This window comes from Sinocyclocheilus rhinocerous, unplaced genomic scaffold, assembly GCF_001515625.1.
Source record: "Sinocyclocheilus rhinocerous isolate Xijiao unplaced genomic scaffold, SAMN03320098_v1.1 scaffold561, whole genome shotgun sequence".
NCBI lineage: Eukaryota > Metazoa > Chordata > Actinopteri > Cypriniformes > Cyprinidae > Sinocyclocheilus > Sinocyclocheilus rhinocerous.
This window is the reverse complement of record NW_015641041.1, coordinates 447,007-466,488: the sequence shown is the minus strand read 5'-3', so window position 1 is coordinate 466,488 and position 19,482 is coordinate 447,007. Positions and strand designations below refer to the sequence as shown.

Genomic DNA, 19,482 nt, shown 5'->3' with positions numbered 1-19,482 from the left:
TTTTTTTTTTACCTTAAACCGCATAAACACATTTCATTACACCAAATACACAAAATAATGTTCTTTTTAGCAACATCATATGACCCCTTTAAAGACGTCTATCAGATGTTTGTACACAGCAGATGCTTTCCAGATGAAGCGATCTTTAACAGACATCTTGCAGACGTGCGTGTGCGATCTGGGAATCTTGGTTATGTATGTGCGCCCATTATGCAAAGATAATGGAAAAAATGGAAAAAGTTTCCAGAAACCTGCCACGTGAATCTCAGACAGTCCTCCTCCTCATTTTAAAAACGCCCCGCACGCGTGTCTCAGTTCACTCGCGCGCTCTCACCATCAGCTTTCATTCATACAGTATTATCATCAATGGTTGTGCTCTCTCTAGTGTGCATTCACTGATACCCTCGTCACTCATGAATATTTCTCAGAGTAGTGCGGGTCTCGGCACCGTGCTGCCTCTCACTAGTTTCGAGAACATACTTTTGTTTCTCTTCAATATAATTCTCGCCACAGCCATCATTTTTATCAACGTGTCCGTGTTTGTCTCCATCGTGATGAACAGATCCCTGCGCAACGAGAACCACTTCATGTACATGCTCAGCACGTGTCTGAGTGACTGTTTTCTGACCGCGTGGTTGCCCCTTTTCCTTCATGTTATTGTGTGTAATTTTGCGGGGTCTACGTGCTATACGTTCAGAAATGAGGACACAGACCCTCTGCGCATTTTGGCGGGTCTCAATGCAGTCATCACACCATTACTGTACATCAGAGGCTGTACTGCACTCAGAAGCACCATGATGATTAAAGTCTGGAGAATAGCATGCTACAAGAGTACAGGGTAAATCTATCACACACACTCACACATACAGTTTCTCACAGGAAATCTGAAAATACCAGGAATATTTGAAAGCCTGAAAATAAAAATGTAATCTTTGTAAAGTCTTTCTACAGTAAACAGCTATATCTGTATATATTGATACATGAAATCCTTCATGATGAATGACTGGAAAATTCATGACATTTTTAATGCAGATTGAAATCTTTACTTTTGTTAATCAATGAAATCCAGAGTCCATGAGACATACAGCAGGCCTTGTTGGGTTTGCTCAGTAAAGTCCTCTTCTTTTTTTTCCCATCCATCCATCCATCCATCCATTTTTTCAACTCGCTTTATCCTCTGAAGGGTCACGGGGGGGCTGGAGCCTTTCCCAGCGTCTCGGGCCAGTCGGGGGACCCTGAACAGATCACACACAGACACGCACACAAATTCACACACACCTATGGGCGATTTTAGTGTCCAGTTCACCTGCATGTCTTTGAATTGTGGGGGAACTCACACAGACACACAGAGAACATGCAAAGAAAGGCCTCTCACTGTGCCACCCTCTTTTTTCCTGATTTTCCAGGTTAATCTCACTTATGGCCATATTTTCTCCCATAATTTTGCTCTTCCAGATTTAACCTTTTACAATTTCTCTGTTGCAGAACTTATTTAATCTTTTCTCAGAGTGAACCCACAGAATGTGGAGAAGACTGTAGACAGGATGTAGCAGTGATGTGACAAACCTCAAGCAAAAGGACTTTTAAAAGATACTTAAAAATATATATTTGAATATTCAGTAAACATTTGTGAATCTAAACACACAATTTCAAGTTTCATGTCCCTGTCCTTTTTTCCCCCACTTGACGCCTGTTGTATCTTGAAATAGTAGTATTTTAATAGGGCAAATGTATTAATGCTTATGCGTTTTAATTTGACATTCTTAGGAACTGACTTGTTTATAAATTATATAAAGTGCCAAGATTATATTGTGATTGTGACATCTGTGTCAAGTGCAAGCTATAAGACTGATGATTTTTTTCCTGTGAATCTAAATATACAGTGGGTACGGAAAGTATTCAGACCCCCTCTCATGGCTGTATTAGATCAAATGGGTGCTTCTACTAAATACTGAGCATTTTTCAGTTTTTCTTTTTTAATAAATTTGCAAAAATGTCAACAATTCTGTGTTTTTCTGTCAATATGGGGTGCTGTGTGTACATTAATGAGGAAAAAAAATTAACTTAAATGATTTTAGCAAATGGCTGCAATATAACAAAGAGTGAAAAATTTAAGGGGGTCTGAATACTTTCCGTACCCACTGTATGTATCCAAAGAGAATGTCCTTTTTTATTCTACTGTTGTTTTTGTGGACTTATGTAAATTAAAGTGTGATAATCATTTTATTTTTCAGTTAGAAAACATGGACATGTGTGAAATAAAGTCACAGAAACCTCAAGATCAAAATGTAATTTTTTCAGTGACAGATATTTCTTTTAGATGGCACTCTGTGGCCCAACATCCATAAGATTCCTGTTCCTCCTAAATTATTAGCAAACCCGTTTAGCAGGTTATATCATAAATAAAAAAATTAAGAACACTTAAAATTAGTGCAATGTTTCTAAGTTGCACTTGTTAGTATGTCCTGCATCCCACACGTAAGTCCTCTAATGTGTGGTTTTGAGTGTTGGCATAAAGCCCATCCATCAATCTACTTTAAAAGTAGTTCCAACTTTCAAATTCATGTGTATTTGTCACTTAAACTCTATGACTGTGTTCTGGGTCACCATTCATTAGCTCAGCTGAAGCAATTAACATGATCATCATCACAATCATATTCGGAGCAGAAATAAGTGCCCATGATTATCTAAACTAAACTTGACAGACAGACAGGGCAATGTTATGATCAGTGACTGTGTGTGCATTTGCTCTGCCTGGTTAACCACACTAATCATTAGGATGTCCCCTGATGATCTGTTAAAAAAGGTCACCTTCCCAGGTGTTTATTTATGAGCTAGGCCAAAACACACAGGCGTGAATAATGCTTCTGACAGGATCCAGACTTTGTATGGCATGTTTTGACAAGATTAATCATCAATTGACAATCCTAGCTTTATTGCCACACAGGACTCCACTGTAAGTGCAATTAAGCTTTTAATTAGTCACCCAATCTCTTATGAATGGGAGAAGGGAAATCAAGTGGACTGGAATAGACAGAAAAGGGAAAAACAGGTGGCAAAAACACCTCCCCCAAGAGAATAAGACCATCACTATAAGTTAAGCACAGGTGAATGCTTTTTCAGCCCTCAGTGGGTGTGTGTCTGGGAAATGTCTAAAAAACAACAATGGAGATGATTGAATGGTTGCGATTGTTTTCTGAGATCTGAAGTCTCTTTCCAAAGCTTTGTGTGTTTCATATGCTGCTTGCCATGCCAATATGGATACGAATGGACTGGGGGGAAAATGAGACAGGTGGTGGGCCTTTTTTGTTTGTTTTGAAAAATAAAGTGCCCATTGAATGTAATTTTAATGCTTTAAAATGACATAAAATGATATTCTAAAAATGTAGAATATTAACACAATAGCTACAAAAATTATTACAAATATTCCGGATATATTTTGATTTCATTTCATTATTTGTAGTTTCTTAATTTAATCCACTTACGTGTCATGATTCAAGAACGGGATCTGAAGAGCGGGAACGTTGGGTCTGCAATCTCTCTTCTTAATTTTTTTTAAAACCTAATATAAGTTAACCTTCACATTAATGTTTGAGTTTTATCTCCAATTTGTTATTTTCATAAAACGTTGATATAATGGTCATAACTGTCACCTCAGAAATTTGCGCAGTTCCTTTCTCCTGTGCGAACTAATTTTAATGGCTGATATTTACACGGAATCATAATAAAGATCTCATCGAATGACAAAAAAGTAAATAAAAAAATACTTGACTTAATTAGCCATTCGTATATTTTTAATATATAAATTAGTTACTAGTCTATCCATAATATTGCTTTCTCGTCTGAATCAGGAGAGAAATATGCACAGATCAAGTATCATATAGTCAATAGTTGTGGAACTCCAGTAAGGCTGTCAAGGCTATTTTATTCACTTAAACATCGGATGAAGTGATTATTTTCTCTTTAATCAGGGTGCGAATTACCCTGATTACCCGGGAGGGGGGGGGTATTTTTTATGTTTTAAATAGGGCTGTCAAGCGATTATTTAAAAAAAAAAATCTAATTAATCAAATTAATCTCTAATTAATTAGATTAATTAATTAACATCCACATCATGTGCCGATTAAAGATAAAGTTATTATTAAAGATAATAGTTATCATTATGTTCATTTAGAAAAAAACACTGAATAGACATTACAGAAAAGTAGCTGAAATATAAGCAGCTTTAGATATAAATATTTTAATTCAACATACAAAAATACAAATAAATAGTGAAATATTAAATTATATTAAAAAAAAAAAAACGATACTCTATATACAACTAAAAGCGCCAGTAGGTGGTGGCAAATACCTGTTTTAAGTGATTCATTCAATCATTCATTCAATCAATCGATTTGTTCAAACAGCTGATTCATTCAGAAACGAAGCAAGTGACTGCCTTTATGAATGGTTCACTGAATCATTGATTCACTCGATTCGTTTAAAAACGTGTGGATTCATTAATGAAACACCGCTGTGTGTTGATCAAAGACACACAACAGTTCTCCTAGGGCTTTATTTTCATTTGTGAAATTACTGGCAATGTGTCTAAAATGTAATTTTTCACACCTTTACCTTATCTTCATTTTTATGTAAAAACTGTTATGTAACCTATTTTTGTATTTCTACCAGCCAATGATGATTCTGAAAGAAAACATGCAGTGTTTGTTATAGTAACACATGCAGCTTTCACGCGCATCTGACACTGGAACCGCGCTGTATTGCTGTTAATGGTTATTTTAGCAAATAGTTTGCTCCGTAAATTCAGTTCAACATCAATTTGAAGAGGGTAAACTTTATCAGTCGATTGAATCTACACATGCATTTTAGGTGTTCTTGCTCCGTCCAAGAAATAAATGCACGTCTTTGAATGAGCGCTGTAGCGTATTCTTCAACCGCTCAGGTAGCCTAATGTCAACCCATTTCAGGGGCTGCCAAAATTACATTTTTAAATCAGCCAGGGCTATATAAATACATATTAATATTTACAAGTAAATCTCCATATTACGAGTAGGCTAGCCACATCAATTTGAAGAGGGTAAACTTTATCAGTCGATTGAATCTACACATGCATTTTAGGTGTTCTTGCTCCGTCCAAGAAATAAATGCACGTCTTTGAATGAGCGCTGTAGCGTATTCTTCAACCGCTCAGGTAGCCTAATGTCAACCCATTTCAGGGGCTGCCAAAATTACATTTTAAAATCAGCCAGGGCTATATAATACATATTAATATTTACAAGTAAATCTCCATATTACGAGTAGGCTAGCCATCTGTCTATCTGACCCCCCCTACGTCTAGTTTTGACGTCCATCAGGGGGGATCAAGCCTTCTTTAGAAAATAATGTGTTTTTTAAACCTTAAACCACATAAACACATTTCATTACACCAAATAATGTTCTTTTTAGCAACATCATATGACCCCTTTAAAGTAGCCCAATTCCAAGGGAAAACCGCGGACTTGGCAACACTGTGACGGATAGTAATGTCTACAACGACCACGACAGCTTGAAGTTGTCTAATTTGGCACAGTCTCCCCGCTACACTAATAGTAGTAAGGCTTTCCTCTGTGTATACATATCCTTACAAGTACAATTTTAGCTGTATTCATAGGCGGAGCGTGTGTAAGGCTGACCACGGGGTCTTGGGGCAAAAATGCCACTAAATTGGACAAAAAGGCCCCTGCACAAACAAATTAAATCTATTACGTCTGTTGCTAACAACGTGTAAATGAATAGAAAGTGCCGACTGCGCATTAAATTAAGATTTGCTCATGTTGCACCGTATCTCATTTGAGGCGTTTTTACAGTGTTGCACATTATAATCAATCACACACGATTCTGTTGAGCTTAGGAATGCATTGGCCAATCAGAGGCGTTCAGTTGAGTCATCGCTGAAACTCATCAGCTTTGTTGAATTCTCTCATCATAAACAACAAAGCGCAGATGTACGTACAATGTAAGTAAGGGATTCATTTCGTGTAGTACAGCTTCAGTGATTATAACGATAGTTCTGTTTTTTGAGAGTGCTATAGATCAAAGTTAGTGATAATGTCATTTCTGTAAATAATTTATTCGCTGTTTGAATAACCGTGGGAAGGAAATATTATATAATTATCCATTTCTAATGTTTTAATTAAATTGTAATCACACTAAATACAAATTCAGTCACATTAAACATATTTTATTAGCCTACATGATGACACCCATGTCTGGTTCTTGCCTAAAAAGACAGGTTTATGTTTGTAGTTAATAGATTTGGCTGCTTTTAGCCTTACCCTGGAGTTGGTTCACCCTCCGCCTATGGCTGTATTATTTGTGTCCCCTTCAAAAATTGCTCTTGAGAAATTTTGTTTATTGTCCCTCCCCAACTGTTTGACGAAATTTACGCCCCTGCTCATGTGTGATTTCAGTGGCATGTGTGATATCTCAAATTACATTATTAACAGAAACATATTGTGTTTGTTTTTGTGTGTATCTGCCTGATTAACCACAGTAATGATAACCAAACAAGGGATTTTCATCTCCTGTGATCCACTGTTGTGCTGAAGTCTTCGTCCCAAGGGTTAGTTTGTATTCCAAAACACGGTAATAAATGATGATAAATGGTTTTGACAGCTTTCACCTTTGCATGTTTTAACGCAATTAGTCCTGTATTTGGATTGTGTCACTCCTCATAGTCTTATAACCACAACAGGCTCACAGTTTTCCGCTTAAGGTATAATTAAGTTGTGAATGTGTCAACATGAGTATATCAAGTACACTTGAATGGATATCAAAGACAAAAACAACAAAACGTCCAAGAGTAACTATCACAACACATTGCACACCGGTGAACATTTAGCTTACCTGACACCATAATAGGAAAAACTAGTTTTGCTTCAGGCACCAGATTCTACAATGGACATCAAGTGACATCTGTAAACAAGAAGTAAACAAAACATTAACATGAACTGGAACAAACACTGGGCCAAATTTAGGGTTTTCAAGAATGAGGGCAAAAACATTTAATCCTATGGCTTTTGTAAAAATATCAAAAGGAAATAGGCAGACACAGAACTAAGGTGCATTTAATCACTTTAATCCCAGTGATGGTAACATTATACACACTTTCAACATTCACAACATCTCAAAGGCATAACAATACATATGCAGTTGAGTAACAATAAAGGCGTTAAGCATTGCCTTCTACTGGTCATCACAGTTCTTCTAGATAAATGATTTAGCAAAGTGCCAAGCTGGGTTGATAATCTACTTGAATGTTCAGCACTAATATTCAGAGAAACCACAGCACCAAGCAACTGATAAAGATCCAGCTTTATATAAAATGCTGTTTTATTTCATTGAGCTGACCTGCATTAGTCTTATATTACATGTACATCTGATATGAATTAAACTGACATGCAAGGTGTATCGTACACATACGGAGTTAAAAACCAAACAGTTATGATCACAAAAACATTCAGTAAGGAGCCATTCACACAGAGAGTGTTTTTACGTTTAAAAACATGAGACGCAGAGAAGGTGGAATGAAATAAAAACACAAGGTCTGGAGATGTGTGTGTGTGTGTTTCAAATTGTTTTTTAATTTGATAACTGCATTTTAAAAATGCAGTGTTTATGTTTTTACTTCAAAAGAGTCAGTGTTTAAAGATGTCCGCCTAGTCTATGTTTATACAAAAACACATTCTTTGTGAATGGCCCCTAAAAAGTAAAAATAACAAAGCTAACAGTGGAGGACTGTGAAAAACCATGTTTATAATTATAATTTAAAAGATATAAATACATCAGTAGAAAGTTAATCCCTAAGTTAACAGTCCAAACAATCAAAGTTAACACTACAACACAATTTTACTACACATATAGGTTTGCCATCCGAACAGAGAACAGAACTGTTCTCAAAAGAACTGCCATGAGAACAGAACTGGAAGCCATCATTCTATTCTACAACAAAATAATCATGGTTAGTTGTAATTGCTGTTGCCAGTGGAAAACAATAAGTCAAAAGCCAATGCCATGCACAATTTTGTTTAAACTGAAGATAATAAAGGGTTCATGCGACATGCGTTACGCTGTCTTGGAGGAAAAGTTAGTGTTCACCAAAACACATGCAAGAACGTGGCAGTGATGGAATGTGAACACTCTAAAAAGTAAATGTATGCAAATGTTTTTAGCTCCTTTGGAAATTGCTTTGAGATGTGGGCTCATGACAAATTGTTAGGTGGCTCATGTTGCAATTTAGTAGAGTAAATATACAGGAGTCATTGTGAGAAGTGTCAGTACTTTCTGTTGAATCTTCAAGTAGTCTTTCGAGAATACCTTGTCCAAAGTCTCTAAACAGCCTAGACAAATTCCTCAGATAACGTGATGGGTGTGAACGGTCCATTTCTCAGTTTGACTCAATGGCTATGTGTGTAACTTTTTCCAGAATTTTAGTGTAGAAGGGAACGGAAGATAAGCGACAGAATGCTAGTAAAGAGTAGCATAACTCCATGGCTGAAGGGTCCAGGTATGTCACCACTACTGTTGCTGGATCCATCATCTATGTTACTGCGATCTTGCACCTGTTTTTCTGCATGCTGTTCAGCATAGGCCATGTAGAGCTCGACACAACGGCGTGCTTTCAATTGCTCAATTAGCACAGGATAGCCAATCTCCATTATGCTAACTGTGTCATCGTCATCGTCATCATCAGCTTCTGCTTTTCTTTCCTGGGTCTGCTTTTGAGGTTGACTGGGTGTTTCGGGCGGGCTTGATGTTACAAATGAAGAGGTTCCGGATATGTCTCTTTCTGCAGTGCTGTTGTTGCTTGTGGTGTTTTCTTGAGCACCAGTAGGATCATCGCCTACTTCTGCTGCTTGAGCCTCAACTAAGTCAGTGGATCTCCTCGATCTTCCTTCCGGTTTCTCTCGAAGCAAGTCTGTCCTCTTCATACACTTGTCCATGAAGCTATCATAGGACTGCGGTGGAGGATTTTGGAAGATGTCATGAGGGTTAACGTTTCCTTGTCCGGCAGAGGTCGATCCTGCATCGCCTGGGCTTCGACCTTGAGAGTTAGTGTTCCCATTCATGTTCACGTTACCGTCAGGGGGAGGTTGGCCGTAACGTTTGTACATGTAGTTATTGTAGTAGTATTCCTCCTGTGGGTTGTGGAAATTGAAACGGGGGCGGGGGAAACTTCCGAGGCCATATCCCAGAGCCATACCAGCCACCGCCCCAGCCCCAGCAGCCAAAATCGCCTGCTTGCCAAACCCCTTTGATTGAATTGAAGGGGCCATACCCATGCTCTGCACTGACTGGGCGAAAGGTGATCTGCCGCCATACCCATAACTACCGTAGTTGCCACCGTAGCTTGGGCTCATGATTTTGTTGTTGGGGTTCCAGTAAGGATATTGTGCCGCTCCTGGATATCCACCTGCACCTGCACCTGCACCTGCTCCTGCAAAACCTCCACCAAACTGGTTAGGGCTGGAACCTCCACGGACTGGATAACCTGGATAAGAGCCTCCAGCTGGGTAAGGATTTCCATATCCTCCGGCTTGTCCAGGGTACCTGTTGGGGTACGAACCTGCTCCTGGATATGATCCTCCCCCTGGGTAACCACCTTGTGCTGGGTAACCACCTTGTCCTGGGTAACCACTACGCCCTGGGTAGTTACCTTGTGGATAACCACCTTGAGCTGGGTAACCACCTTGGCCCGGGTAACCACCTTGGGCCGGATAGCCACCTTGGGCCGGATAGCCACCTTGGGCCGGATTTCCACCTTGGGCCGGATTGCCACCTTGGGCCGGATTGCCACCACGTCCTGGGTAGCTACCTTGGTTAGGGTATCCTTGACCTGGGTTAGAGCCTGCTGGTGGATATCTGCCCTGCCCTGGATACCCGCCTCCAGTACCAGGGTAGGGCGGTGGATTCTGCTTTGGTACTTGAGGTTGCCGAGGATAGTCTCCAGGGGACGAGTGTGTCCCACGTGATTTAGTGCCTTTATTGCTGCTGCTGCTGCTACTGCTGCTGCTACCTCGGCTTCCTGTGCTGCTTCCACCTTTGTTTGAGCTTCCGCCACTTTTGCCCCAGCTGAATCCGCCTTTACCGCCACTCCCTCGTCTTGCCAAAACTGACACCATAAGAGCCAGACAGAGTAACAGTACTGTTAAGCGACCCATTTCTGAAAAAGAAAGAGAGGTTCAATGAAGAGATCATTTTCAAAATTGTCAAATGAGATGTGTCACTTATGCCAGGCACACATTGCATGATTTTAGCCCAGATTTTCACTCGCCAACAGTTTAGTGGAAATTGCTGATAAATGCTTGAAATCTGAGGAAAAATCTGTGCTCGTTCATGTGAGTGACAATTGCGTAGTGCATGTTATCAAAGACGTGATCTGGGAGAAGCGCCGATGCCCGTGAGATATTTGGCATGCTAAATATCTGGAACTGTCGGCAACTCACAGTCTTGCAAGTGTTTTGTGAAGTGTTTTGACTGGAAATGACGATACAGGGCAAGGGAAAGTTCAGGAGGAGGAGTCATAATAGATGTGCAACAGAAAACCAGCAAGCAACCATTCTCTTTCCTTCATATTCTACTTTGTTTATTTTTATTTTTCACTGCAAATCAGTGTAGACAACTTAGATTGCGAGTTTTTTGCAGCCTACTGTTTTTGACAGAAATAAATCCATTCTCACATGAGAACAGTTTCCCGTTTCAATTCTCACGTGTGATTGGTTGTGAAACGTAGTTTGTAGAAAAGGCGGAGTTGTCTGCAATTGTTCCTAAAGAAAAGTTGTGTAATGTGTGATCCCCACAAATTACCACTGACAGAAAGTCCGGAGAGAGATTGAGAAAAACAGAAACAGAAAGGTCTTCATTGACCAAAATATTTACACAGTTTATACATGTTTTGTATACGCAGTGTTGGGAAGGTTACTTTGGAAATTGAATAGGTTACAAATTACTGGTTAAAGTAACTCTATTTAAAATTAAACGAGTAGTGTAACTATTTCAATTACTTTACTAAAGTAATGTAACTGATTAACATTTGATTACATTTCTAAATTCTTTATTTCAAAATTTTTTTTTTCAACTGTAAATCATTTTGAAACATTTAAAGCAGGCAGGGTTAACCTTACAGTAGGACTCAACACTGATTACTGTCAGACTTTCAAAATCCTTCATCAATTGAATTAAGATTATAATAATTGAATTTTAAAGCACAGTCACCACAAAATCAGACTTCAGCAGCTCTTTTTACGTTGAGATAGTTCTGAGGTTAAATACAGATTTAAAATCATAACAAGATATAGTTTAATAGCTATGATACTGTTTTTGAAATCAAATCTTTGCATAGCTATGACAGGAAACACGTGCATCTAACAGTTCATCTAAAAAAAAAAAACATATACATAAACCCAAATAGGAAATAAAACAGTTATTGTATAAACGTGTTTTATTCTGTGTCCTAAACTCCTGAAACATTGGTGTCTCATATTTTAGAGCAGTCAATGCAATTTGGGAAAGAAATCAATTAGATATGTATGTGGGTTAGGGTTGGGTACCGAACAACGTGTGTTGTTTAAACAACTCGTTTAAACAACACACAGGGCAAGCTGAAATGTTCTGAAGTGTGGTTACATTTCTAGGGCCATATGGTTTCTGAGAAAACGTGGACGGGATCGCGGAGTCCATTCATAAAAAACGTAATTTACTCTATAGCGCGGAATGCCACGGAATTCGTCAATTTTGGACGAATAAATCAAAAGTAGCCACTGCCACTTAATTCGAATAAAACAATTAAATTATAAAAATAAATATTACAACTAGATTAATCACTTAATTGTAGAAAAAAATAATACAATTATTAGCCTATTAAATTTTTTTTTAAAGGAATCACACAATTTTCTTCCATGTATTCATTTCAACAGTAAACCTCAGTTTGTTTGCCAAAAAATAAAAGGGTTTAATTTTCATTTGATTTAAAATAAATGTTTAATGCCTTCATTTGATTTTCAGCAAAATTCATTTGATTTTCACCGATAATTCAGGTACCGATACCGGTACCGTACCGGTTAAAATGTGAACGGTACCCAACCCTAATGTGGGTGTGTGTGAAAATATTCAGAAGTAACCCCCTATGTAATCTTTAACATTTTCATAAGTAACTGATTTGAAAGAAAATTAAGGACTTTAACTGAACTATGATCTCAGTACAAGGGCATTTTCCATAAATGTTGGGGTGGGGCAAGTTGTCACTTGTTTTTAAAATGTTAGAAATTATATATTAATTACACTATTTGTTGGTCAAATTTTTTTTGTCTTTTATATTTTCCCCATACATTGTGACAACATGCCCTGCTATAGCATTAACTTGAACCATTTCTTTCTTTCCCTTTTTTTTTTTATTACTCAGAATAGCCAAGACTTTGTAGTTTGTGTCTCTACAGAAATAATCCAATCCTAACAAAAATTAACTGGAGCAAAAGCGTGACAACTAGCCCCGGTCACATCTACAGTGCACAGATTTATGTAAAGAAAAAAAAAAGGTGTGGCGTCACCCTGTATTATTACACAATAATTATCTCGTTTAACAATCTAAAACAGTACAGTTATCACGTTCATCTTAATATCTTGGTACCTGCGTGACGAAACGTGTACTGACAGGAATGAAAACAGTAGTTTGTATGTTATGCGTGTATTTCTGTCATTGTACGGAGGCCATGTCCGACATCTAACGTTATTCATGGCTCGACGTCAAGATGCGCTGTACAGAATTAAATCTAAATACTCAATATATTCGACAATATCAAACAAAATTCAATATAATATCACCAATGACAACACGACGTTTATTTGATTTTCCTTTTATACAACATTACGTAATTATTCAAAACATGAGTGAGTGAGTGAGTGAGTGAATGTATTGTATATGATATGTAAACATGTGCAGTGTCGAAATGCTAATTTACGATAAATATAAAAAATATCAGGCCGCTAGTCGGGCGTAAATTCACAAATGCTTTAAATAGCGGGACTATATTAGGCGTGTGGCCGTTAACTGCACCTGTTATTATAATGCAAAACGAGCAGCTACAATAAACCAGTGACCAATCATAACACAACCAGCTCTGTTTACTCTAATAATAAACGTCTTTTAATCGTTAACGTACCTGCGTGTTGAGTTCAGCTCGTTCTCTTGGGTGATTGTTGTCCCTTGGCTGCGCGACGACGTCAGTGACGATGAAACTTTCCACTGGCGTGCGCGCTCACGAGATGAGTAACTGCCGCCATCTGCGCATGCGTACTGGCCTTCCTCTGACACTTTACCAGAACTGTCCTGGCATGTTAATTGTTCAGCATATACAATTAATAAAATAAAATAAAAAACCAACAACAAAGACCTGTCCTGGGGATTCTGGGCAGACCCTAACATAATTATTCATTTAGCAAATGCTTTTTCTCAACATATCCTTTCAGTTGTTTATCAAAACACTTTACAGCCAGAAGTACACATTTGTGACCCTGGACCACAAAACCAGTCAGTCATAAGGGTCAATTTTGAGTTTAATACATCTTCTGAAAGCTGAATAAATAAGCTTTCCATTGATGTTTGGTTTGTTAGAAGAGGATAATATTGGGCCGAGATAGAACTATTTGAAAATCTGAGGGTGCAAAAAAAAAAAAAAATCAAAATATTGAGAAAAACGCCTTTAAGTTGTCCAAATGAAGTACTTAGCAATGCATATCATAATGATAATACATGATATATTTACGGTAGGAAATTTACAAGATATCTTCATGGAACATGATTTTTACTTAATATCCTAATGATTTTTGGCATAAAAGAAAATCTGTAATTTTGACCCATACTATGTATTTTTGGCTATTGCTAGAAATATACCACAGCGACTTAAGACTGCTTTTGTGCTCCAGGGTCACATTTTTGATGATCATTCAAGTTTGCAGTGGGTTTCCATGTCCCATCATGTCTTTATTGAATAAGTTCACCCGTTTCAAGATAGAAAATAAATAGGAAAAAAAATCAAATGTCTTGCAGATGTAAATGCAGTCTGCATTTACATCTGCAAGACATTTTTTTAGTGTTTGCTCATCTGCAATATGTCTATAGGACGTTTCCTATCAGATGTCAAATAGACGTTTAGAAGATGTTTATGATTTAGAATGCATGTAAAACTGACATCTTAAAGACATCTAGCAGATGTTTGTACACAGCAGATGCAGCGATCTTTAACAGACATCTTGCACTTACCTGTGCAATCTGGGTTATAATCACTAGTGAAGGTGATTTTGAAGTTATCTAGTCTAGTTTGAGCAAATGTGACGATTTGGAGCCATACGAACCAGTTTAATTAGAAATATTTTAGTTTCATGATGTTCTTAATGTTTGTGGTATAATGTTGTCTGTCTCACTCCATTCCATCCTGTTAAATTAAATTACAGAAATCGGTTCAATATTTGAAAATATACTTAAAAGTTGATTTTATAATGCAAGCTAACAGTCAATCTCAAAAAGGCTAATTGGCTCTTTATGTAAATAATCAAGTTAGAAAAAGTTGTGGCTAAGCTTTTTTTTTTTTTGTACTAGAAAAATACTTCCCTAAATTACAACAAACTCTAACAGTACTGTGTGGCACGAATGACTAAGGAAATTAGAACATGCTATGAATTAAATTTACGATTTTCAATTTCCTTCAGGTTTTTTAGTCAAAGAACTGTAACGGATGCACCCAGATTTAGCTTTCAGACTTTTCAAATTACATTCATGACAAACTACTAAAAATAATTGCACAGACATTTAGAAATTACACCTTTTATTAACAGTCCAGATTAATTCTGACTCTCTTCGTGAAGTGAATTTTGTAGTCAAACGCCATCCCCATATTTTCTACATCACCATCCCATTTGTAGCAGCTCCTGTGTACATTTCCAGATTTATTACATGTGACGCTATATTTAAATACATGGGTGACAAAGTAGTCCCATAAAAAAAAAAAAAAAAAAGCAAGTAAATTAAACCGAGCCCATCCCAATCTGCCCTCAGCGGCAGAAAACTGGCATCAAACCCCATCTTCTTTTGTGTAATCTAACCTACTTACATATATATTTTTAAAAGGCTTTATTAAAGTGAGCTTAGAGTATAAAAGACAACAACATAAAAAAGACGACAGAATAAAAGTAGAGGGGGAAAAAAAATACATCTGCTTATTAATTGCCCAGATTTCCCAAACGTGGTGGAGAATGCCAGACAGCAGAGCTAGTGCGTTTAAAGAAGCGAGGCTTGGTCTGCCTGAAGATCGCCTCCAGTTTGGGCGGTTCAGGTTCTCCGAAATATGAATTGAGATCCGGTGGATTGTAATAGTGCTTCATGATGGCTTGCTGCAACTGCATACCTGCACAAAACACGCATCACATCACATCAGGATAATAGAATAGCAATGGTGTAGATACCACAGAATAAACATGAGCTGATAGTTCATACTAAAAGTTACAATGGTATATCCAAAAATGTTCAAATCAGAATTCAGTGAAAACCATGTGGACCAGTGCTCAGATAGAACATAACATGAACTGTAACTACAAAAAAACCATTTCCAGTAGTTGCCAAGAAGCATCATACCCTCAGCCCAGGATGGGATGGGTTTTCTGGGCGCAGATTCATCATCTGTTGAATCATCACTGTTCTGGTCCATTCCGTAATCTTCAGGATTCATTAAAACAGTCACTTTCTGGCCCTTAGGGGTGATCTGGTATGACTGTGGAGACTGCTGTGAAATATAAAACAAGAGATGGGGTCAGAAACCAGCTGTTCCAGACATCTGAGATTGGTTTGTGTGTTTCTAAGCAAACGAAAAATCTTAAGTTAGAAGTAGTCAGTGGCTTATATTACAAGGAAAAAAATATCCAAATGGAAATTTAAGTCTTCATCGCTTTCCTTCTCGGGGAACTATTCTGTGCTTAGTAATTTTATCCAACATTTCCCCTCCTTCAGCAAGGGAAAAAGACACGTAACTGCTGCCGTGACCTCACCTCAATGTCCACGGTCACGTTTAGTCCAGCTCCGTGATCTATGGTCTTATTGTGAGCAGCTCCTTTCCCAACTGGAGTTTTCAGAACAGAGCTCTATGGAGATGGAATGAGAGCTTTAGTATATGTATATTATTTAATACTAAGCATTTAGGACAACAAAAATGAACAGGCATGGAAAGAACTGGGAAAGCAAAGGTGTTTACCTCAATATCTACAGTCATGTTTAGAGCTGAACTCTTAGTTATAGTTGTGTTGAGCATATTAGCTGCATGTGTTTTTGCGGCAGAGACCTGTTAATTTTACAAAAACATTTAAAATGGATTTAGAATGTATCAAATATAAAATGTATGAATAAAAACAGTTTATATATGCACAAACGCACAATAAATTTTTTTTTTTAATAAAATAAATATAAATCTATATGTATGTATATATATATATATATATATATATATATAGCTAATTTAAAATGACTAAATACTATAAGAGTACATAAATAATACTTAAAAAAACAAAAACAAACACAAACAGACTTTACCTGTGCCGTAACTGTAGGGGGCGCCGGGGCTGAGGCTGCAGCAGCAGCAGCACATTTCCTTTGGGCTTCCCTCTCCACTTCAGCCTGTCTCTGCTCTTCCTGTTAAAGGAACACAAATTTGATAAGATTTTGGGATCGTTATGTAACACAAGTGTCAGGTACTAAGCAGGTGCTACACATCTTCTATAATTGTCGATCATTGTTCTGTCCTTATTGAAAACAATAATCACAGTTAAGCAGAAGACATCAGATGTTTAATATATAGTTACAAGGAGCTTGATTTTGGACCAATGACATTCCACATGACAGAAACAGAAAAAGCAACAATCTACTGTCATTTGGATAACAAACAACAGAATTCTCACCATCTTCCTCTTCTCCTCCATCTCCCTCCTCTCCTTCTCTCTGGCTGCTCTCTCCAGTTCCTTCTGAAGAGCGATAGCCTTCTCTCTCTCTAGTCTTTCTCTGCGAGACACAAACATGCATATTTAGTATCTTTAAAATGTCCTTGTTTCATTTTAAACATGCACGAAAAATTAACACCAACTTCTCAGCTGCAGCCTGTCTTTCTTGCTCCCGCTCGCGTTCCCGCTCCTTCTCTTTCTCCCGCTCTTGTTCCTTCTTCAGTTCCAGAGCGCGGGTGGCCTCGGCCAGTTTGCGGGCCTTCTCTCGCTCCTCTTCAGCCTTGCGTTTGGCCAGCATTTCCTGGTGTCGCCGCTCCTCTTCCTCCTGAAGAAAACGACAAGTATATAAACGATTAAAACGGTTAAGTATATGAACTACAATTAGCGACAAAAAACGAAATCAATAAATTATACAAGTTTGGGATCGGTATAAATGAAAATAAATTAAAAAATTCACTTTTATTCATGGATGCATTAAATTGATCCAAAGTGACAGTAAAAACATTTCTAGATTTCTATTTCAAATTGTAATAATATTTCATATTACTGTTCACTAAACTAAAAAAAAAAATTGCAGCCTTAGTGAGCATGAGACATAAATGTTTTTTATAAAACGTAAATCTATAAATAAAATACATTTATCATATTAGGCTAAATATTATTTGCTATTGGACTGAAAAGTTGTTGCAAAAAATAAATATACAGTGTGTGTAAAGTACACTTTCATTATTTGTTGAAGTCATCCATCGCCTACGCTGAATTTCTTTCAACATGGACTCTCCACTTTGATTGCTGAGGTTGACTTACAACTTGCTGAAGTTTCTTTTGTCTGGCTGCCTCTTCCTGTTTCTTGCGCAGCTCCAGGTCTTCCTGTCGTTTAGTGGCCACCTTCCTCTTGGCTTTCTCCTCAGCCAACCGCTCAACACGCAGCTGAGAGAGAGAGAGAGAAACACCATAGAGCTTATGAAAAACTTTAATTAAACACTCCAACTTAACACTAGAAAGTTAGTGCGGGTTTCTTCAGTACCATGTCATTTTTCTTCTCCAGCTGTGCCATCTTTTCTTCGATCTTCTTTTTCTTTTCTTGCTCCTTCTCCTTTTCACCTTTCACTCGAGCCTCAACAACCCGTTTCAAACGCTCGTCCCGCTTCCTAAAGCGGACAGAATTCACTTTTGAGTCCTGATTTGCATTCACACTTGCATTAATAATTCTGATTTATTGAATAGTACCATATCGATCAATGGCAAACGCATATGTGACCCTTAAGTCGCTGGGGTATATTTGTAGCAATAGCCAACAATACATTGTATGGGTCAAAATTATCGATTTTTCTTTTATGCCAAAAATCTTTCGGATATTAAGTCCATAATATACCGTAATTTTACTGATATTAAACCGTAAATATATCAAAACTTTTTTTTTGATTAGTAATATGCATTGCTAAGAACTTCATTTGGACAACTTTAAAGATGATTTTCTCAATATTTTGATTTTTTTGCACCCTCAGATTCCAGATTTTCAAATAGTTGTATCTCGCCCAAATATTGTCCTATCATAACAAACCATACATCACTGGAAAGTAGGGCTGCACGATTTTGACAAAAATCATAATTGTCGATTGTTCCCTCGAAATTGTATTTTTTTGAGATGGTGTATAAATCTCAATTTCAAAAAATTGACCCTTAAGACTGGTTTTATGGTCCAGGGTCACATTTAAGAAAAGAAACTTCCCACTTTTTAATTTCTTCCTGTTTCTTTCGTCTCTCCTCCTCAGTCTTTTTCTTTCGCTCATTCTCTTGTTCTATTTTCTTGTTCAAGGCGTCCCACTTCTGCCGTTCTCGCTCCTGGAGGAAAAGTTACTATTTTAGAGTGATCATAAAAATAAAAAAAAACCTTGCAGGAATCAAGTCAGTGACTCAGGTTTTAAAGGGGTCATATGATGCTGCTAAAAAGAACATTATTTTGTGTGGTAGATATGTGGGGGCGTGTTCGAACGAGCCGTTTTAGGTAGGTGTGGCTAACTCTTAACTTTTATAAAGAATATCTCTTTGGATTTGAGACTTTAGTCTTTGCAACTTTACAGATCTTCTTTATGCACCAAGAGCTTGTAACACTCCAAAGAGAAAGGAAAAAATGAAATCGCATCATATGACCCCTTTAAACAATGATGATGAAAGCTAGAGTTTAAACATAAGGACAGGTTATTTTGCTTTATGTGAAAAGCAATGATTAAAAACAATAGACAGATTTCTGGCAAATGTCTCGGATACAAAAAGGGGTGAATGTGAACTTCCCAAACCACAAACACACACATCCATACACCACATGAGTGATGAGGTTAATCTGACAGTCTGAATGGTACAGTGGCAGGTCAGTTTCAGTTTAGAGTGAAGTGCCCATTAAAGGAAGTTCAGTATGAGTTTCACTACAGTTCAAAAGTTTGGGATCAGTAATACATTTTTTTT

At 37.5% G+C, this 19,482-nt stretch overlaps 2 protein-coding genes across 6 annotated transcripts in view; both read right to left on the bottom strand.

Annotated features, from left to right (window-relative positions):
* Positions 1-7,599: 7,599 nt before the first annotated feature.
* Positions 7,600-13,283, bottom strand: LOC107754331 (prisilkin-39-like). 2 transcript variants are annotated; one of them, XM_016570740.1, is made up of 3 exons: positions 13,197-13,283; positions 9,800-10,201; positions 7,600-9,763 (listed from the first exon to the last, which is right to left on the bottom strand). In XM_016570740.1, the coding sequence occupies exons 2-3, from the start codon at positions 10,197-10,199 to the stop codon at positions 8,469-8,471; spliced, it is 1,695 nt and encodes a 564-aa protein (XP_016426226.1). In that variant the 5' UTR covers positions 10,200-10,201; positions 13,197-13,283; the 3' UTR covers positions 7,600-8,468. The 2 variants fall into 2 exon arrangements, with proteins under 2 accessions (XP_016426226.1, XP_016426225.1); XM_016570739.1 differs by having other exon boundaries at positions 7,600-10,201.
* A 1,754-nt stretch (positions 13,284-15,037) lies between these two features.
* LOC107754330 (inner centromere protein A-like) overlaps positions 15,038-19,482 on the bottom strand; it is a 17,611-nt gene continuing 13,166 nt past the window's right edge. For 3 of the 4 annotated variants that reach the window (XM_016570735.1, XM_016570737.1, XM_016570738.1), the window contains 10 exons: positions 18,752-18,861; positions 18,044-18,167; positions 17,824-17,946; positions 17,160-17,341; positions 16,978-17,077; positions 16,613-16,711; positions 16,278-16,364; positions 16,075-16,167; positions 15,665-15,812; positions 15,038-15,437 (listed from right to left, as the gene is read on the bottom strand). In XM_016570735.1, the coding sequence (XP_016426221.1) occupies positions 15,253-15,437; positions 15,665-15,812; positions 16,075-16,167; positions 16,278-16,364; positions 16,613-16,711; positions 16,978-17,077; positions 17,160-17,341; positions 17,824-17,946; positions 18,044-18,167; positions 18,752-18,861 (1,251 nt within the window). In that variant the 3' untranslated portion in view covers positions 15,038-15,252. The remainder of the gene's footprint in view (positions 15,438-15,664; positions 15,813-16,074; positions 16,168-16,277; positions 16,365-16,612; positions 16,712-16,977; positions 17,078-17,159; positions 17,342-17,823; positions 17,947-18,043; positions 18,168-18,751; positions 18,862-19,482) is intronic. The other variant, XM_016570736.1, reaches the window with a different exon arrangement.

Excerpts from the sequence above, each read along its gene's own strand:
- LOC107754331 (XM_016570739.1), bottom strand. The coding sequence starts at position 10,199 with ATGGGTCGCTTAACAGTACTGTTACTCTGTCTGGCTCTTATGGTGTCA.